The following is a 17,753-nucleotide window of genomic DNA, read 5'->3' as shown; positions in this document are numbered from 1 at the left end:
CTTACCCATGCTAATATATTAATGGTTAATGGACGACAATGGCACCACAGCACTCAACTGGCCCTGTTCTGTGCACCCCTCCAGCCCCCAACATTCATGTGGGTCAAATGATTTTTGTGTAAATCACTGATCTGTGAGGAGACCCAAAATGATTGGCAAAGAGTTTTAACATGCGAATTGAAGTCATGCATGTCTTGTGTGTGTGTGCATTTCTTTAAGAGACTGTTGGCATGTTCTTTACATTGCAGGTATTCTGTGCCTCTTGCTGCTTTTGAGTACATTGTAAAGTTTGGAAACAAAGTACATCGGTAATCGACAGATGGGGTGAAATGCTCCTTGTGCATCAACAGGTTATATACTAATCTCTGTTCAGAGTGAGGTAGTTCAGCTGAATGCAGAGTTTAGTTTCAATTCCCTTAAGTTAGAATGCAAATTAATGGATGTAATCTGTGATTGTGACAAAATAAAAACTCTCCATGCATATATAGCACTATCATTTCACATCTGGAACTGAATTTAAATTCAGCTCAGACTGGAAAGATGAAAGTCGTCTCAGTCCTGCTAGACATGGGCCCATAGCACACAACTCGAGGGGTTAGAAAGATGGTTAGTCAGAGAAGTGAAAAATTTTCACTGACATAGAGGATGCACTTCCAAGGGTTGGGGTTAAGGTGTGCTTTTGGAGCAAAGTAAAGCAAGTTTGGACTTGCATTTGAACATCCTATACCTGGCCTTGGGAGTGTGTGCTGTAACTGCAAATGAAAGGTATTCCATTCTCCAGTACTAGCATCTTTCACGATGAGCACAAAAAGGTAACAAAGATATAAAGCAAATACCAAACAGTAACATAAGGTAGGATGTGCATTCTGTAAGTGCACAGACCAAAAATTAAATTGATTTCCTCTATGCAGGATGTCATAATCTTTTTTTTATTTCTCGTCCACCTTGAAGTTTTTAAGTGGATTTTAAGAGAGCATTTACCTGGACCGCATAAAATCTAATCCCGTCTCTTTCAGGCGGCATCACCGCACTTTATTGGGACCCAGTTCGACGAACACTATTCTCGGGCAGCTCTGATCATTCCATTATTATGTGGGATATAGGAGGAAGAAAGGGAACTGCTATTGAATTACAAGGCCACAAGTGAGTGCTCAGCTTCTGTAATAATTTGCACGTACACTTGTTTTCCTACCAGAGCATGAGTGCAATTATGCTGCTTTAGCTAACTCTTTGTTCTGTTTCTGTCATACAGTGACAAAGTTCAGTCCCTTTGTTATGCGCATCATACTCGGCAGCTGATCTCTTGCGGTGCAGATGGTGGGATTGTTGTGTGGAACATGGATGTAAAGAGGCAAGAGGTCAGCATGCAATTTCATTCAGTCTTTGAAAATTTGAAAACCATGCAAATAGAGTCCAGCTCATTTCGATGTCTCTAATTCACGTGCTTTTGACAGTGAAAGTTCCACCTCTCTCGATCGTGGACTGCTCTAGAATGAGTGCGAGATAGAACTCCACTTGTAATAGTTCCATTCTGCACAGTGTGTCGGTTACATTCCCATAACTATTGGGAGCCAAGTAGAATTTCATGGCTTTCATGTGAGCTTGTAGCATTGTACGGCATGAATGCTGAGCCAATCTGAGTGGGAAGCTTGATCCACAGTCTCTGCTGAGTTGATTTATCCCTTGGTGCAAAACAATGAACCTCAACACCTGGATTCGAGGGGAGAAATCGGTCAGTGTTCCCCAGCTCCTGTACTCTATCCAATGAGCCCTGCAGGAAATACACAGGTGGGTGTGGTACTGGAGGCTGTTCGGTGCCTGTCGGACCAGATCCTGATGTGAGTTGGTGATGTTGAAAGAGTGGGGAGAGGAAACAAACTCCATGAAATTGGGGATCTGTTATCTCAAATGTCGCACAAGAAAGGAGCTTGTTGGTGACTGTATTGTACCGCCTATGATGATGATTGGTTACAGGGTGGACTGATGGTATAGTGGAACCTTATTTACCCGTCATAGTTGCGGGTTTCTTTCAAAATTAATCCTCTGGCTATGGGTGTCGATGGCAGGGCCGGCATTTATTGCCCGTCTTGCATTTCCTGCTGTTTGCAACTGAGTGACTGACTTGCTAAACCACTGTAAAGTGCAGCAACCATGTCCGCATGGGACTGCAGGCACATAGGTCAGACTGGGTAAGGACAGCAGGTTTCTTTCCCGAAAGGGCATTCATAAAATCAAAGATTAGTACAGTACAGTAGGAGGCCATTCGATCCATCAGGTCTGCGACAGCTCTTTTGAAGAGTGATCCAGTTAGTCCCACTCTCTTGCTCTTTCCCCATACATCCCTGCAATTTTTTGTCCTTCAAGTATTTATCCAATTCCCTTTTGAAAGCGACTGTTGAATCTTTTTCCATCACCGTATCAGAAAGTGCATTCCAAATCCTAACTGCTCATTGCATAGAAACTTTTTCTTGGCAAAAGAACTAGAGGCGACAATCACCTTAAATCTGTGCCCTATTGTTATTGACCCTTCAGCCATTGGGAACAATTTCTCTTTATTTACTCTATCAAAATCTTTCCTGATTTTAAACACCTCGATCAAACCTCCTCTTAGCCGCCTTCTCTACTGTAATCCCTCATCACTGGAACCATTCTAGTAAAGCCTTCGGGTCCTTCCTAAAGTGTGGTGCCCACAATGGGACACAATACTCCAGCAGGGCTGAACTCGTGTTTTATATAGGTTTAAAATAATTTCCTGGCTTTTGTTTTCTGTCTATTTATAAAGCCCAGAATCCCTTGTGCTTGAGTGCTTTGTTGACCTGTCCTGCCACCTTCAAAGATTTGCGCACAAACACGCCCCCCCCTTTAAAATGATACCATTTAGCATGTCTCATTCTTTCTACCAAAATATATCACCTCACACTTGTCTGCATTGAATTTCATCTGCCATGTGCCTGCCCATTCCTCTAAGTCTATTACTATCTTCCTCACTGTTTACTACACTTCAAAGTTTTGTCTCATCAGCAGATTTCACAATTGTACCCTGTACCCCCAAGTCCAAGTCATTAATCTATATTTAAAAATAGCAGTGTTCCTAGTACTGTACTCCAGTCTGATAAACAGCCATTCACCACATGTTTTCTATCACTTAGCCAATTTGTATCCATGTTGCCACTGTCTCCTTTTATCCCATGGCCTTCAATTTTGCTAACAAGCCGATTATGTGGTACTTTATCAAACACCTTTTTTCAAAGTCCATGTACACCACATCAACTGCACTGCTCTCATTGACCCTCTGTTACCTCATCATCAAACATCAAGTTAGTCAAACATGATTTCCCTTAAATCTGTGCTAGCTCTCCTCTTAGTCCATACTTGTCCAAGTAGCTATTCATTTTCTCTCAGATTATTGTTTCTAAAAGCTTCCCCATCACTGACTGGCCAGTAATTGCCAGGTTTATCCTTCTCCCCTTTTTTTGAACAAGGGTGTAACATTTGCAATACTCCAGTCCTTTGGCACCACCCCTGTATCTAAGGACGATTGGAAGATTGTGGCCAGTACCTCTGCAATCTCTACCCTTGCTTTCCTCAGCAATCTAGGATGCATCCCATCTGGACTGGTTAACTTAACCACTAAGTACTGCCAGCCTGTCGAGTGCCACATCTTTATTTTTGGCACATCTGGTATCCCGACAACCTCCTTGTTTACCATGGCTTTAGCAAAGCCCCTTTCCTTGGTAAACACCGATGCAAAGTACTCATTTAGTACTTCTGCCTCCATCAATAGATCTCCATTTTGGTTCCTAATCGGCCCTCTGACAACACTCTTACTGTTAGTATGCCTATAGAAGACCTAGTGATTACAGCACTCCCATGTATCCATCAAACTAGCTCATAATTCCAAGTCATTCAGATTGACTTTCTCCATACACAAGTTTACAAAATGCCTACTTTTTAAACAATGAAGTACTTGTGTTTGATCCGACAGGTTGCACTCGTCCCAATCCACAGTCAACTAATGGGGTGGGTGTTTGTCTGGATTGGCAGTTTAATTATATTATTTACCTTTTTTTCCCCCCCCCCCCCCCCCCCCATGGTCTTGCTCGTCAGCACTGTGATAAACTTGAATTGACCTTTCGAAGCTCGGAGCAGAATTTTATCTGTAGATCTTTTCCCTCTGCCATCAAGCAAACCCAATCAATGCAACAATCACCTGGACAGCAACAAGCTGGCAAAAAGTTATTGATCCTTCACTGATTTAAAAAAAAAATCAAAACCGTCTGCTTCCTCTACCATATATATCCAGGTGTGTTGAAGGGGGAGATACCAGTTAAAAATCTGCACATGAAACTTCCGGCAAGCATATGCTATTACTGAAATACACTCAACAAAGCAACAGCCTTTCCAGGTGAACTAGTCCTTTGCTAAATATAATGGGCTAATGTTCACTTTAAACCCTGTGTTATGAGCTGGAATGCTGAAAAATGAGTCCGTTTGTTAAACAGTGGTAATAAAATGATTTTTAAAACCTAATCACATTTAATGTCATTTAACAAACTCCCGCAAAACCGAGACACCGCTTTGAGTACGGTTGAGGGGGATGACTTATCAGGGGAGGGCAGCAGCCAAGTTCATGACACTGTGGGTGGCTCTGTTGCACAGGAGGGCAGGAAAAAGAGTGGGAGAGCTATAGTGATCGGGGATTCGATTTGTAAGGAGAATAGATAGGTGTTTCTGCGGCCGCAACAGAGACTCCAGGATGGTATGTTGCCTCCCTGGTGCAAGGGTCAAGGATGTCTCTGAGCGGGTGCAGGACATTCTGAAAAGGGAGGATGAACAGTCAGTTGTCATGGTGCACATAGGTACCAACGATATAGATAAAAAAAAACGGGATGAGGTCCTAAGATAAATTTAGGGAACTAGGAGCTAAATCTAAAAGGTAGGACCTCAAAAGTAGTAATCTCAGGATTGTTACCAGTGCCATGTGCTAGTCAGAGTAGGAATCGCAGGATAGCCCAGATGAATACGTGGCTTGAATGGTGCAAAAAGGAAGGATTCAAATTCCTGGCACATTGGAACAGGTTCTGGGGGAGGTGGGACCAGTACAAACCGAACAGTCTGCACCTGGGTGGGACTGGAACCAATGTCCTCAGGGGAGTGTTTGCTAGTGCTGTTGGGAGGAGTTAAACCAACATGGCAGGGGGATGCGAACCTATGCAGGGAGATGGAGGCAGAAGCAAAAGATAGAAAGGAGAATAGTAAAAGTGGAGGGCAGAGAAACCCAAGGCAAAAAAAAAAAAGGGCCACATTACAGCAAAATTTTAAGGGCAAAATGTGTTTAAAAAGACAAGCCTGAAGGCTCTGTGCCTCAATGCGAGGAGTATTCGGAATAAGGTGGATGAATTAACTGCGCAAATAGCAGTTAATGGATATGATGTAATTGGCATTACGGAGACATGGCTCCAGGGTTACCAAGGCTGGGAACTCAACATCCAGAGGTATTCAACACTTGGGATGGATAGGCAGAGAGGAAAAGGAGGTGGGGTGGCGTTGCTGGTTGAGGAAATTAATGCAATAGTAAGAAGGGACATTAGCCTGAATGATGTGGAATCGGTACAGGTGGAGCTGCGGAATACCAAAGGGCCGAAAACGCTAGTGGGAGTTGTGTCCAAACCACCAAACAGTCGTAGTGAGGTTGGGAACAGCAGCAAACAAGAAATAAGGGATATGTGCAATAAAGGTACAGCAGTTATCATGGGTGACTTTAATCTACATATAGATTGGGCTAACCAAACTGGTAGCAATGCGGTGGAGGAGGATTTCCTAGAGTGTATTAGGGATGGTTTTCGAGACCAATATGTCGAGGAGCCAACTAGAGAGCTGGCCATCCTAGACTGGGTGATGTGTAATGAGAAGGGACTAATTAGCAATCTTGTTGAGGCCCCTTGGGGAAGAGTGACCATAATATGGTAGAATTCATTATTAAGATGGAGAGTGACACACTTAATTTGGAAACTAGGGTCCTGAACTTAAGGAAAGGTAACTTCGATGGTATGAGGCATGAATTGGCTAGATTAGACTGGCAAATGATACTTAAAGGGTTGACGGTGGATAGGCAATGGCAAACATTTAAAGATCACATGGATGAACTTCAGCAATTTACTCTGTCTGGAGTAAAAATAAAACTGGGAAGGTGCCTCAACTGTGGCTAACAAGGGAAATTAAGGATAGTGTTAAAACCAAGGAAGAGACATATAAATTGGCTAGAAAAAGCAACAAACCTGAGGACTGGGAGAAATTTAGAATTCAACAGAGGAGGACCAAGGGTTTAATTAAGAGGGGGAAAATAGAGTATGAGTAAGCTTGCAGGGAACATAAAAACTGACACCAAAATATGTGAAGAGAAAAAGATCAGTGAAGACAAATGTAGGTCTCTTTCAGTTGGATTCAGGTGAATTTATAATGGGGAACAAAAATGGCAGACAAAATTAACAAATACTTCGGTTCTGCCTTCACGAAGGAAGACACAACTTTCTGAATGTACTAGGGGATAGTGGGTCTAGTGAGAAGGTGGAACTGAAGGATATCCTTATTAGGTGGGAAATTGTGTTAGGAAAATTGATGGTATTGAAGGCTGATAAATCCCTGGGGACTGATGGTCTGCATCCCAAAGTACTTAAGGAAGTGGCACTTGAAATAGTGGATGCATTGGTGGTCATTTTCCAACAGTCTATTGACTCTGGATCAGTTCCTATTGACTGGAGGGTAGCTAATGTAACACCACTTTTTAAAAAAGGAGGGAGAGAAAACAGGTAATTATAGACCGGTTAGCCTGACATCAGTAGTGTGGAAAATGTTGGAATCAATCATTAAGGATGAAATAGCAATGCATTTGGAAAGCAGTGACAAGATCAGTCCAAGTCAGCAAGGATTTATGAAAGGGAAATCATGCTTGATGAATCTTCTGGAGTTTTTGAGGATCTAACTGGTAGTGGACAAGGGAGAACCAGTGGATGTGGTGGATTTGGACTTTCAAAAGGCTTTTGACAAGGTCCCGCACAAGAGACTGGTGTGCAAAATCAAAGTGCATGGTATTGGGGGTAATATACTGACGTGGATAGAGAACTGGTTGGCAGACAGGAAGCAGAGAGTTGGGATAAACTGGTCCTTTTCAGAATGGCAGGCAATGACTAGTGGAGTGCCACGGGACTCAGTGCTGGGACCCCAGCTCTTTACAATAAACATTAACGATTTAGATGAAGGAATTGAGTGTAATATCTCCAAGTTTGCAGACGACACTAAACTAGGTGGCGGTGTGAGCTGTGAGGAGGACGCTGAGACTGCAGGGTGACTTGGACAGGTTAGGTGAGTGGGCAAATGCATGGCAGATGCAGTATAATGTGGATAAATGTGAGGTTATCCATTTTGGGGGCAAAAACACGCAGGCAGAATATTATCTGAATGGCGGCAGTTTAGGAAAAGGGGAGGTGCAATGAGACCTGGGTGTCATGGTTCATCAGTCATTGAAGGTTGGCATGCAGGTACAGCAGGTGGTGAAGAAGGCAAATGGTATGTTGGTTTTCATAGCTAGGGGATTTGAGTATAGTAGCAGGGGAGTTCTTACTGCAGTTGTACAGAGCCTTAGTGAGGCCTCACCTGGAATATTGTGTTCAGTTTTGGTCTCCTAATCTGAGGAAGCATGTTCTTGCCTTTGAGGGCGTGCAGCGAAGGTTCACCAGATTAATTCCAGCGATGGCTGGACTGTCATATGAAGAGAGACAGGATCAACTGGGCCTTTATTCACTGGAGTTTAGAAGGATGAGAGGGGATCTCATAGAAACATAAGATTCTGACGGGACTGGACTGATTCGATGCGGGAAGAATGTTCCCGATGTTGGAAGTCCAGAACCAGGGGACATAGTCTTGGGATAAGGGGTAGGCCTTTTAGGACTGATGAGGAGAAACTTCTTCACTCAGGGTGTTAATCTGTGGAATTCCCTGTTGCAGATAGTTGTTGATGCCAGTTCATTGGATATATTCAAGAGGGAGTTAGATATGGCCCTTGCGGCTAAGGGGATCAAGAGGTACTGAGGGAATGATCAGCCATGATCTTATTAAATGGTGGTACAGGCTCGAAGGGCCGAGTGGCCTACTCCTGCACCTATTTTTTATGTTTGTTTTACTAGAATAAAACAGCATAACTCCAAATATTGCCCTTTGTTTTGAGTTGCCTCCATCCACCTTATACAAGACTTTCAGGATCTTGGCTTCTAATAGGCCAAAAATTGTGGCCGTTGGTGTAGCTACAGAGTACACTGGCGACCTACAAAAGTACAAATTTGCCTTGTGTGAGGCCCAGACATGACTTGCTTTTCAGTGCTGCAGAGTTGTGCGCAGCGTATGACACCATGAAGACTGAGTGCAGCATACACCCTATGTGTAAGGGAAGGCACGACTACAAAGTCTGTCTAAACTAAGCCGCGCCCACAGAAACCTCTTTCAATCTCTCCCATTGAAATTACATTTTAAAAACTCAAATCTTTTAATCTGGTACTTGGACTTATTTCATATCAGCATCTCATTTTTTCATCCAAACTCTCAATTTATTAGTCCCTATGTATACAATTTCCTGTTTTGATACTCTGTTAAGGTCAAAACAATGTTTTATATCTCCCACAAGTAATGTTGTTGAACTTTAGAAAGAGATTCCCAGCCATATATTCAATCTTAATTTTCAGGATTTAAATTATATTATTCCGATCTCATTTAGACTGGTAATAGATCAATCTCTTCCTTGTTATAGATGCATTATATAATTGTTGTTTATGTTCATTTTTGAGTTGAAAGAGCAGAATTGGTCCCTGAAATCCAATGGATGTTCATTTTATTTAACTTTCTTCAACTTCCCAAATTAAAATGCCAAAGTTTCCTCCTCCAACATGTGTACACTATACATATATTTTTTTAAGATGTGAAACAGGCTCCTGCTCCTGCTTTCACTAACCATACAATTTGCCAAACTCTGTGCCAGCAATTTGTATTTCCTCATCACTGCGAGATCACAAGTTTGGGATTTAGCGAATGTGCAAGTTCATGCTGAAAACCTGAACTTGCGGTATACAGGTGCAACCTCTGAAATGCGGAGTACCAAAAACCGGTATTCTGATCAGTATTCTGTAAATAATCTCTTTCACCGCCCCCCCCTTCCTGCCACGCACAGACACACACCAAAAAAAATTGCAAGAAATAAAAAAAAATCATGTAACATTCACAAGATACTTAACTATTTAATCGCTGCAAAAGAATTAAAAAATAAAAACTTTAACTCCTTTTTTGCAGGTCTTTATACCTACCGCTGTTCCAAGGGCTGCAATGCAGGTTTTTTTTTCCTCCTAACGCCGGTTGTTCTGAGCCAAATTTTGGGACATCGGATTTTGTCTCCGAAATCTGGAAGAAAAAAAACAAAACTCGGCCCAGGGCTTTCCGGATTCAGGACGTTGGATTTTTGTTCCAAAATCCGGAAAAACTCGGTCCTGAGGTTTCCGGATTTCGGAGGTTGTACCTGTATTGCAAAGTCTGCCCCAATTTTTTTCAGTGAACAGCTGCCGATCCACACAAACCCCTCAGCCCATGAGATGACTGGATTGGGAGGATTACAATCTGTTGTCAAACAGGATTTAGTCAGACATTTAGTGTAATGTGCACCTCTTTTGCAATGTTCCAAATATTTGGCTCCGAAATGAAGCTGGAGTAAATTTGCAACTCTTGAGACTTTGCTGGTGAAGAGGTTTCTCTGGTACATTAGGTCTGACAAATGGAAATGAAAGTACAGCTGGTTCCGTCGGGAGACTCTTCAATCTTTTTAATATGCAGATTGCAGCTTTCCTTGACTTGTTTGTGATTTTAAAAAGATTTCAGGGTCTTCTGATGTTTCACTGATTATCTCTTGAAAGATGCACTGAATGCAAGAGTTACCAAACCAGCTTTAAACACATTGCATAGCCTCCCAAGATGTATCCGTCTGCAGCTTATTATGGACCAAAGACCCTTTATAAACCAGGTCATTGTCTGCAGCTCACACTGCAGTTTATTGGCATCACAGAAAGCATCCACCGTACACTTGAGTGCAGACAGCTGGTCTGTTGGTGCCTGGATAACTCTCCATCCTAGATATTTCAGCTATTCTTGCTTGTCTGCAGCATTTACTGACTGGGTCAATGTTCTGTATTGTCTGAAAACTGTTTGGGAGATGGGCAGAGTTGAAATACAAGGGACATTCTCGCTTTGGCTGACTGTGACAAGTGATGCCCCCAGCTTTTCGCTCTATATGTAAATAAACTATTTGGGGATCGGTGGTAGCTTATTATATTTAAAAAATACAATAGACTAAGACGCATAGTGAATTGTGAAGTAAGTAGAACATTGCATACGGACATCGAGATTAAGCAGGTCGGCAGAATGAAAGAAAAATCGAGCAGAATTCCCACTGTCTAGGCTTGCCCATGACCAACAGACCCTTCACTAGACCCACCAAGCGCAGCTGGGACCCATCAGACCATGGTTGAGCGGAGTCAGTGCTCTTGAGTGGGAGAAAATTGGTAAGGATCACCAAGAGATGTTAACGGTAATTCTGCTTGTACTATGGCTGTTGGAAGTAACATGCAAATGGTGTCTCAATGCTGTGTATATAAAGTAGCTACATAGTGTAACATGCTCACCTTCATAACACGCCATTATCTTGAACTGACTGCACAAAGTGGCAAGTGCTTTGGTGCTGTAGTGCTCAAAGCTGGCCGCTGTGCTAAATCAGAGATTTCCCAACTCCATTTCCTGTTTTTTGTTTTTACGTAAATTTTTTATATGTTTAAGTTGAATGAGGGAGGATTTGTATGGTCTTCATTCTTTGAAAGTAGTTCACCCTCCACGCGCACAATTACTGCCTATGCTTGGCACCCTTGAGTGAGTGCAATGTTTTTGTGTATTCCTGCTGCTGCCTTCCTGCTGCCTCCTTTCAAAGACTTGTGCCTCCAGGATAAGGCAAATACAGTATACGTAGAGATATATACACCTGACTCGTGCATGTGTGGGAGAGGACCACGTCACCATTGTGTCTCCTATATGGTCCAAGCATTTTCTCTTTTGATAGCCTGCTAGTTTGTATGTTGAGGTTGGCCTTGATTCAAAGAATGAGGCAAAGCATATTCAAGGTAGGTAATCTAACTTTTCTTTGCATTTTCAATGTATGAAATAGTATGTTCATATGGAACTGGTGTCTGCTGTTTTGCATCTGTGTTCCTCCACCACAACCATAAAATTAAGCTGGAGTTGAATGAACAGAACAGACAGCTAACTTCAGGCTCTTGTGGGGTCAATGTGAACAAAGCAGTATTGGATCACTTTTGAGCAAATGCCTTGCATTATGCACTCTGTTTATACAAGAGATTATTGCAGTGAACTCTTAGTATTTATTCAGGGAATGAATGTCATAGATCCATAGTGACATCTTTCGAGCTCCATTCTGGAACGTTACACTTATGCCTGTGTAGTTTATGTCCAGTGACCACATTAAACACTCCTACGTCAGGGGTGTGGGGGTAAAGTGTAATGCTGATCTCTTTGCAATAACTGCCTGAATCCCAACCTTGCTGGAGTATTCAGTGTAGCATCAGTGTCTTGTGCTCTCTTCAGATGGTAAATGAATTTAATTTCTGTGTCCAGTGACAAGAGCTTTAAAAAGACCCAATCTTTAGGGATTTTAATAATAATCATCCAGGAAAGACACTATCTCTTTATCTGGGTTAGATTTATACTCTGGTCCAAAAGGACCGAGTAGTTTTTAATAATGTGAATTTTTTCCCCCTCCATTTTGATGCTAGACTCCTGATTGGCTAGATAGTGATTCCTGCCAGAAATGTGACCAGCCTTTCTTCTGGAACTTCAAACAAATGTGGGACAGTAAGAAAATTGGTTTGAGACAGGTACATCATCTTTTTCACGTTTAAATGTTGTGTTTTTAAAGTTAATTTGTTGTAATCTGGCCTTCAGTGAAAGTTCTCCAATTTGCATTGCACCATTTAAAGATAATTTAATTCCGAATTCAGCTGCCCACTTGATGTGAGAATTGCGCAGGCTGATGTGCCTGTCAACCTTTTGTTCCTTCTCCCCAGTGCTTCATCCCCACTCACTACCTCTGCCTTGCTGGCTCACCATTCTATGGGGCAGCTTGACAGTACATTGAAGCATGGTGCCATCCCTGTCTGTCATCAGTGTTCCAAGTTAACATAGAACCTACAGCAATTAACAAGTCTAATAAGGCAAGTGTTCCCCCCCCCCCCCCCCCTCCTGAAGTACACTGCTTTGGAAGAACAGCCAATAAGGGGCAGAGGAAGGTGAGGTAGTTAGCTCAATGTGTATCTCGTGGCTGGCTGCCTTTCAGTCACATGAAAAGAAAGACTTTGATTTATATGGTGCCTTTCATGCCCACTGTCTCAAGAGTCTCAAAGCGCTTTACTTTTGGAGGGTAGTCACTGTTGTAATGTGGGAAACACGGCAGCCGACTTGCAAACAGCAATGTGATGACCAGATAATCTGTTTTTGTTATGTTGATTGAGGGATAAATATTGGCCAGGACACCAGGAATAACTCCCCTGCTCTTCTTTGAAATAGTGCCATGGAATCTTTTTACGTCTACCTGAGAGCAGACGGGGCCTCTGTTTAACATCTCATCTGAAAGTTGGCACCTCCGGTGTGCACTCAGCATTGCACTGCCTCTTCCCTTCCTTCCCCTAGCTCAATAGGCCAAACTTTCTCTAAGCATCCCCCCTGCCCTAGCCCTGACCTCTCATCTTTCTCCAGCTTCTCTCTGATCTCCCCTCATGACCTTTCCAAGCTCATCCTGTCTGAGACCTCCTTCCTGCTCCCTTGACCCTATTCCCACCAAACTGCTGATCACCTAACTTCAGTTACTGGCTTCCATGCTAGCTGACATTGTTAATGGTTCTCTCTCCTCCGGTACTGTCCCCCTTGCCTTCAAATCTACTGTCATCACCCCTCCATCCTTGCAAACTGCCGCCCCATCTACAACCTCCCTTTCCTCTCAAGTCCTTGAATGTGCTGGTGACTCGCGACTCCCAATTCCCACAATTCCATGTTTGAATCCCTACAATCTTGTACTGGCTTGGTGAGGGAGAGCTTCATTCAGATAATGATAGCTACTACTGTAACTCTTTAACAACCATTTGGCCAGAGTCTGCTCATTGTTACTTTCCCTAAATGCTAGCTTGATGTGAATTTTTTGCAACCAAATACAGCAGCTTCCAGCAAAATACATGATTGGTTGCAAAGAGTTGTAATATGGGCGGGAGGAGAGATGCATACACATTGTAATAAGCATACAATTTATAAATTCACTATCTTACCACAAGCCAACCAACTGTGGTGGACTGTATTCCAGAAATTGCTGATTTTTAATGTGCAGTAAGATGGATGTTGGAATGTGATTTCATTTAATTGGGGGGTTCTGTCGACTTTGAAAATTTTCAAATATAATCTTGGATGTGTTAATTCCTGTGAGCTTGCATAATTGGTATAAATGTACAGATATACGAATTTAACAATTTCTTGTAAGCAAGTGTAAGCTGATGTAAGCATATAGCTACAAACAAAATATGAAGCCAATAAATCTTATCCATTAGTTAGTTGAGGAATTAAATCAGCTGATCTCCATATATTCCTTTAGTTCAATAATTGCAGATTTAGTCTACCATAAATCTGAAATGGATTATTTTAAACAGTCCCTTCTGTGGAAAGTTTAATTAGCATGTCACTGCTCTTTATCTCATTTTCCCTCTTTGTCTCCCTCTGTCTCCATGCAGCTCTTTCTCATTTGCTGCTTAGAGAGTTACCCAGCCTGATCCCACTTTCCAGCACAAGGTCCGTAGCCCTGTAGATTACAGCTCTTTAAGTGCGTATCCAAGTACCTTTTTAAATGTGATTGTTTCTACCTCTACCACCCTTTCAGGCAGAGAGTTCCAGACTCAACACCCTCTGGTTGAAGAAATGTTTCCTTGTTTCCCCTCTAACCCTTCTACCAACTCCTTTTAAATCTATGCCCCCTGGTTGTTGACCCCTCTGCTAAGGGAAATAGGTCCTTCTTGGCCCCTCATAATTTTATACACCTCAATTAAATCTCCCCTCAGCCGCCTCTATTCCAAGGAAATCAAAGCCAGCCTATCCAATTTTTTCTCCTAGCTAAAGTTTTCCAGTTTGGACAACATCCTCGTAAATCTCCTCTGCATCCTTTCTGGTGCAATCACATCCCTGTAACGTGGTGATCAGAACTGCATGCTATACTCGAGCTGTGCCTTAACTAATGTTGTATCCAGTTCTTGCATAATTCCCTGCTCTTGTATTCTATGCCTCGGCTAATAAAAGAAAGCATTCTGTGTCTTTTTTTACCATCGTATTGACCTGTCCTGCTTCCTTTAAGGATCTGTGGACATATACTCGAAGGTCCTTCTGTTCCTCCACATCTGTATCCTCCCATTTATTGTGTATTCCCTTACCTTGCTCCTCCAAATGTATTAATTCACACTTGTGTTTTCTGGATTGAATTCCATGTCACTTTTTTGCCCAACTGACCAGTTCATATCTTCCTGCAGTCTGGAGCTTTCCTCCTCATTGTCAACCACACAGTCAATTTTTGTATCATCTGCAAATTTCTTTGTCATGCCCCCCTAATCATTAGTATATACCGCAAAAAGTAAAGGACTGAGCCCTGTGGAACCCTACTGGAAACAGCCTTCCAGTCACAAGCTCCCCTCAAACATTATCCTTGCTTCCTGCCTGAGCCAATTTTGGATCCAATTTGCCACTCTCCCTTGGATCCCATGGGCTTTTACTTTTTTGATCAGCCTACCTTTGCCCCAAATCCTTTAATACCTTTTGGTTAACAGAAATCTATCAATCTCAGAATTAAAATTAACAATTGACCCAGCATCAACTACTGTTTGCAGAAGAGAGTTTGAAACTTGAACCAGTGTGTATTAAATACCAAACTCTATTAAATAATTTGGGAGGTGCTGTCGAAGAAGCCTTGGCAAGTTGCTGCAGTGCACCTTGTCGATGGTGCACACTGCAGCCATGATGTGCTGGTGGTGGAGGGAGTGAAGCTTTAAGGTGGTGGGTGGGGTGCCAGTCAAGCAGGCAGCTACTCTATCAAATCCTTTAATTATTTTAAACATCTCAATTGGAGCACCCCTGTATCTTCTATATTCCAGGGCATGCAAGCCAAGTCCACATCCTCATGATTTAATTTTTTTCGCCCTAAACTGTCCAGCCAGGATTATATATCCTTTTATATCAACTATCTGTCTAGTTTTTGTGTTTCTCTTTGGATGAATCTGTACCAGGCTCTGTTGCAAATGTCACGTCTATTTTTTGTTTCCTTTAGCACCACTGCAGGAAGTGTGGGAAAGCTCTCTGTGGGAAGTGCAGCTCGAAGCGATCCTCCATCCCATTGATGGGATTTGAGTTTGAAGTGAGAGTCTGTGACAGCTGCTATGAATCAATAACCGATGAGGAGTAAGCATAGTGCAAACTTCGTTGGGAAAGATGGTATCATCGGGCTTTTTATTAAACTTTAAAATACTGGTATAATTCAAAGGCAACCTGATTTTGGTTAAACTTCATTTGATTGCTGAGGACACTTGCCAAAATTGGTTGAATATTTCAAACATTTGAATTCTGGACAAGTCACCATTTCTAGTTAATGCTTATGATTTCAGGCTACACAATTTCTGTTTTTAAAATCAATATAAATTGGAACGATGTACATTGTGCAATGAGTCAGCTTGACTCAGCAGTAGCATTCTCACCCGAGTCAGAAAATAGTTGATTCGTCCCATTACAGGGGACACAATTCTAGGCTGACACTTCAGTGCCGTGTGGTGTTGTCTTTCAGGTGATAAATTGGGGTCCTGTCTGACTTGAGGGAGTGAAGTTGAGAGCCGTACCAGAGGGAATGGCCAATATTGGAGCTTGTAAAAATTTTTCTGGGGCTGGAGGTGAAGGATAGGTTGAGCCGATTGACAGCTGAAGTAGTGGTGAGGTGAATGGAGGCGCTTAAAGGAAGGAAAGGCACTAAAGGAGTCACAAGAGAGACGAAGGTGTGTTTGAGCAGGTATGGTGTGGAGAGGCTTCAGTAAGGACCAACTCGCTCAAGGCCAGTATGTCAGTGCAATTCTTTGCAATAAAGTTGATCTTAACATCCTAATTAATAAAGGGATGAATTACAAAACCCCAATAATTGTATGTGACTGTATAGGAATTTTACCAAACATTTTGAAAGCACTTTTCATTGTCGAAAATGTACATCCTTGCCTCAGCTGTAACATTGCTTACTTCTGCATATGCCAGACAGTGCAATCTCCTGAAGAATGTATTATTATGTAAGATGCTGATTTGCCTGTCAGCATCAGATTTTAAACGTTTCTTTTTTAGTGATCGTCTTATGAATGTTTGTTTTCTTCTTGTGTGCAGTCGAGCACCCACAGCTACTTTCCATGATAGCAAGCACAACGTGGTCCGCATGCACTTTGATGTAACTAGAGGTTGGCTGTTGACGTCTGGCAATGACCGGGTTATCAAGGTAAGAAGTGATGAATGATCCCAATGCCTCTGTTGGGCATGCCATTTCTGCTCTCTAACTGCGCAGTCTGATTATAGGGGATGCACTAGAGGATCATTTTTGGAGTGCGTGAGGTAGGAGGGGGAATTTTGCCTGCAGCCAATCTGTACTGCTCACATCTACTTGCTGTACCTCCTAATTTAGTGTCCTCTGCAAACTTGGATATATAACTCTCTTCCTTCATCCAACTCATTAATAAATATGGTGAAAAGCTAAGGCCCCAGAGCAGATTCTTGGGTTGTAATGAGCTGACAATATAAGATAGAACTGCATGCCTGCGCAGGTCTCTGCCAACTCCTGCCTTCTGTCCCAGGTCTTAACCTTGGTATTTCACTACCTCACAACTCTCATGTTCCCCTCTCAAACTCTCCTCCCAACTGTAAGGTGAAATTTCAAGAGCAGAACAACCAGTTGGTGTTAAAGGTGGGTCAGGAAATGCCTCCCAAGATTGTGATGGGAGCAAAGGTCCCAAATTTGATTCCTAGTCTATACTGATTTAGTTGGTTTTCACTTAGGTACAGAAGGACGCAGTGGACCTCCGTGCCCTTTGGCTGGGAAGGTGAAAATATCTCTCTCTCCTCTCGCACCTGAATGCTGTCCAATGACCTCCACTGGAAAGTACATGTGTGAGGATGTTGGGTGCAAACAGCATTGGGCTCCTCTGTAGTTACCACCCCTGATACTCTCTGTTTAGGCTCACACTTCAAGAATGGCTACTCGGATGAGGTCCCAAAGTACTGCCCATGGAACTGATCCAAAAAAGCAACTTCAGGAAAGGAAGAGGGAACAGTCGGCTAGGGAATAACATTCACAATGTTGACTCATGTCCAGAGTGAGGAATATACAAACAAGTCGATCATTAAAAACCAGGAACCTGGAGCAAGCCTTGTTGCACCTGTTTATCTTCCTGAGATGATTGTTCAGGCTGACTGAGTCTTGGTTGTGTTCCAGTGATAATATTGGGTCTTAGAATGACATGTTTCAAGTACTAATATTGGAGATTTTTTTTAGCGTGTGCAAAGAACCCTATGATCACTAAAGTAAATGGTTCTAAAATTGAGCTATATGG

The 17,753-nt window shown here is 42.5% G+C and overlaps 1 protein-coding gene across 2 annotated transcripts in view; it reads left to right on the top strand.

Annotated features, from left to right (window-relative positions):
* The window catches only part of wdfy2 (WD repeat and FYVE domain containing 2), a 44,215-nt gene that overhangs the window by 23,760 nt on the left and 2,702 nt on the right, over positions 1–17,753 (top strand). For both annotated transcript variants that reach the window (XM_070894000.1, XM_070894001.1), the window contains 5 exons: positions 1,017–1,143; positions 1,253–1,358; positions 11,874–11,975; positions 15,449–15,579; positions 16,537–16,645. In XM_070894000.1, the coding sequence (XP_070750101.1) occupies positions 1,017–1,143; positions 1,253–1,358; positions 11,874–11,975; positions 15,449–15,579; positions 16,537–16,645 (575 nt within the window). The remainder of the gene's footprint in view (positions 1–1,016; positions 1,144–1,252; positions 1,359–11,873; positions 11,976–15,448; positions 15,580–16,536; positions 16,646–17,753) is intronic.

This window comes from Pristiophorus japonicus, chromosome 11 (assembly GCF_044704955.1).
Source record: "Pristiophorus japonicus isolate sPriJap1 chromosome 11, sPriJap1.hap1, whole genome shotgun sequence".
In the NCBI taxonomy this organism is placed as follows: domain Eukaryota; kingdom Metazoa; phylum Chordata; class Chondrichthyes; family Pristiophoridae; genus Pristiophorus; species Pristiophorus japonicus.
This window is presented reverse-complemented; position numbering and strand designations above follow the sequence as displayed.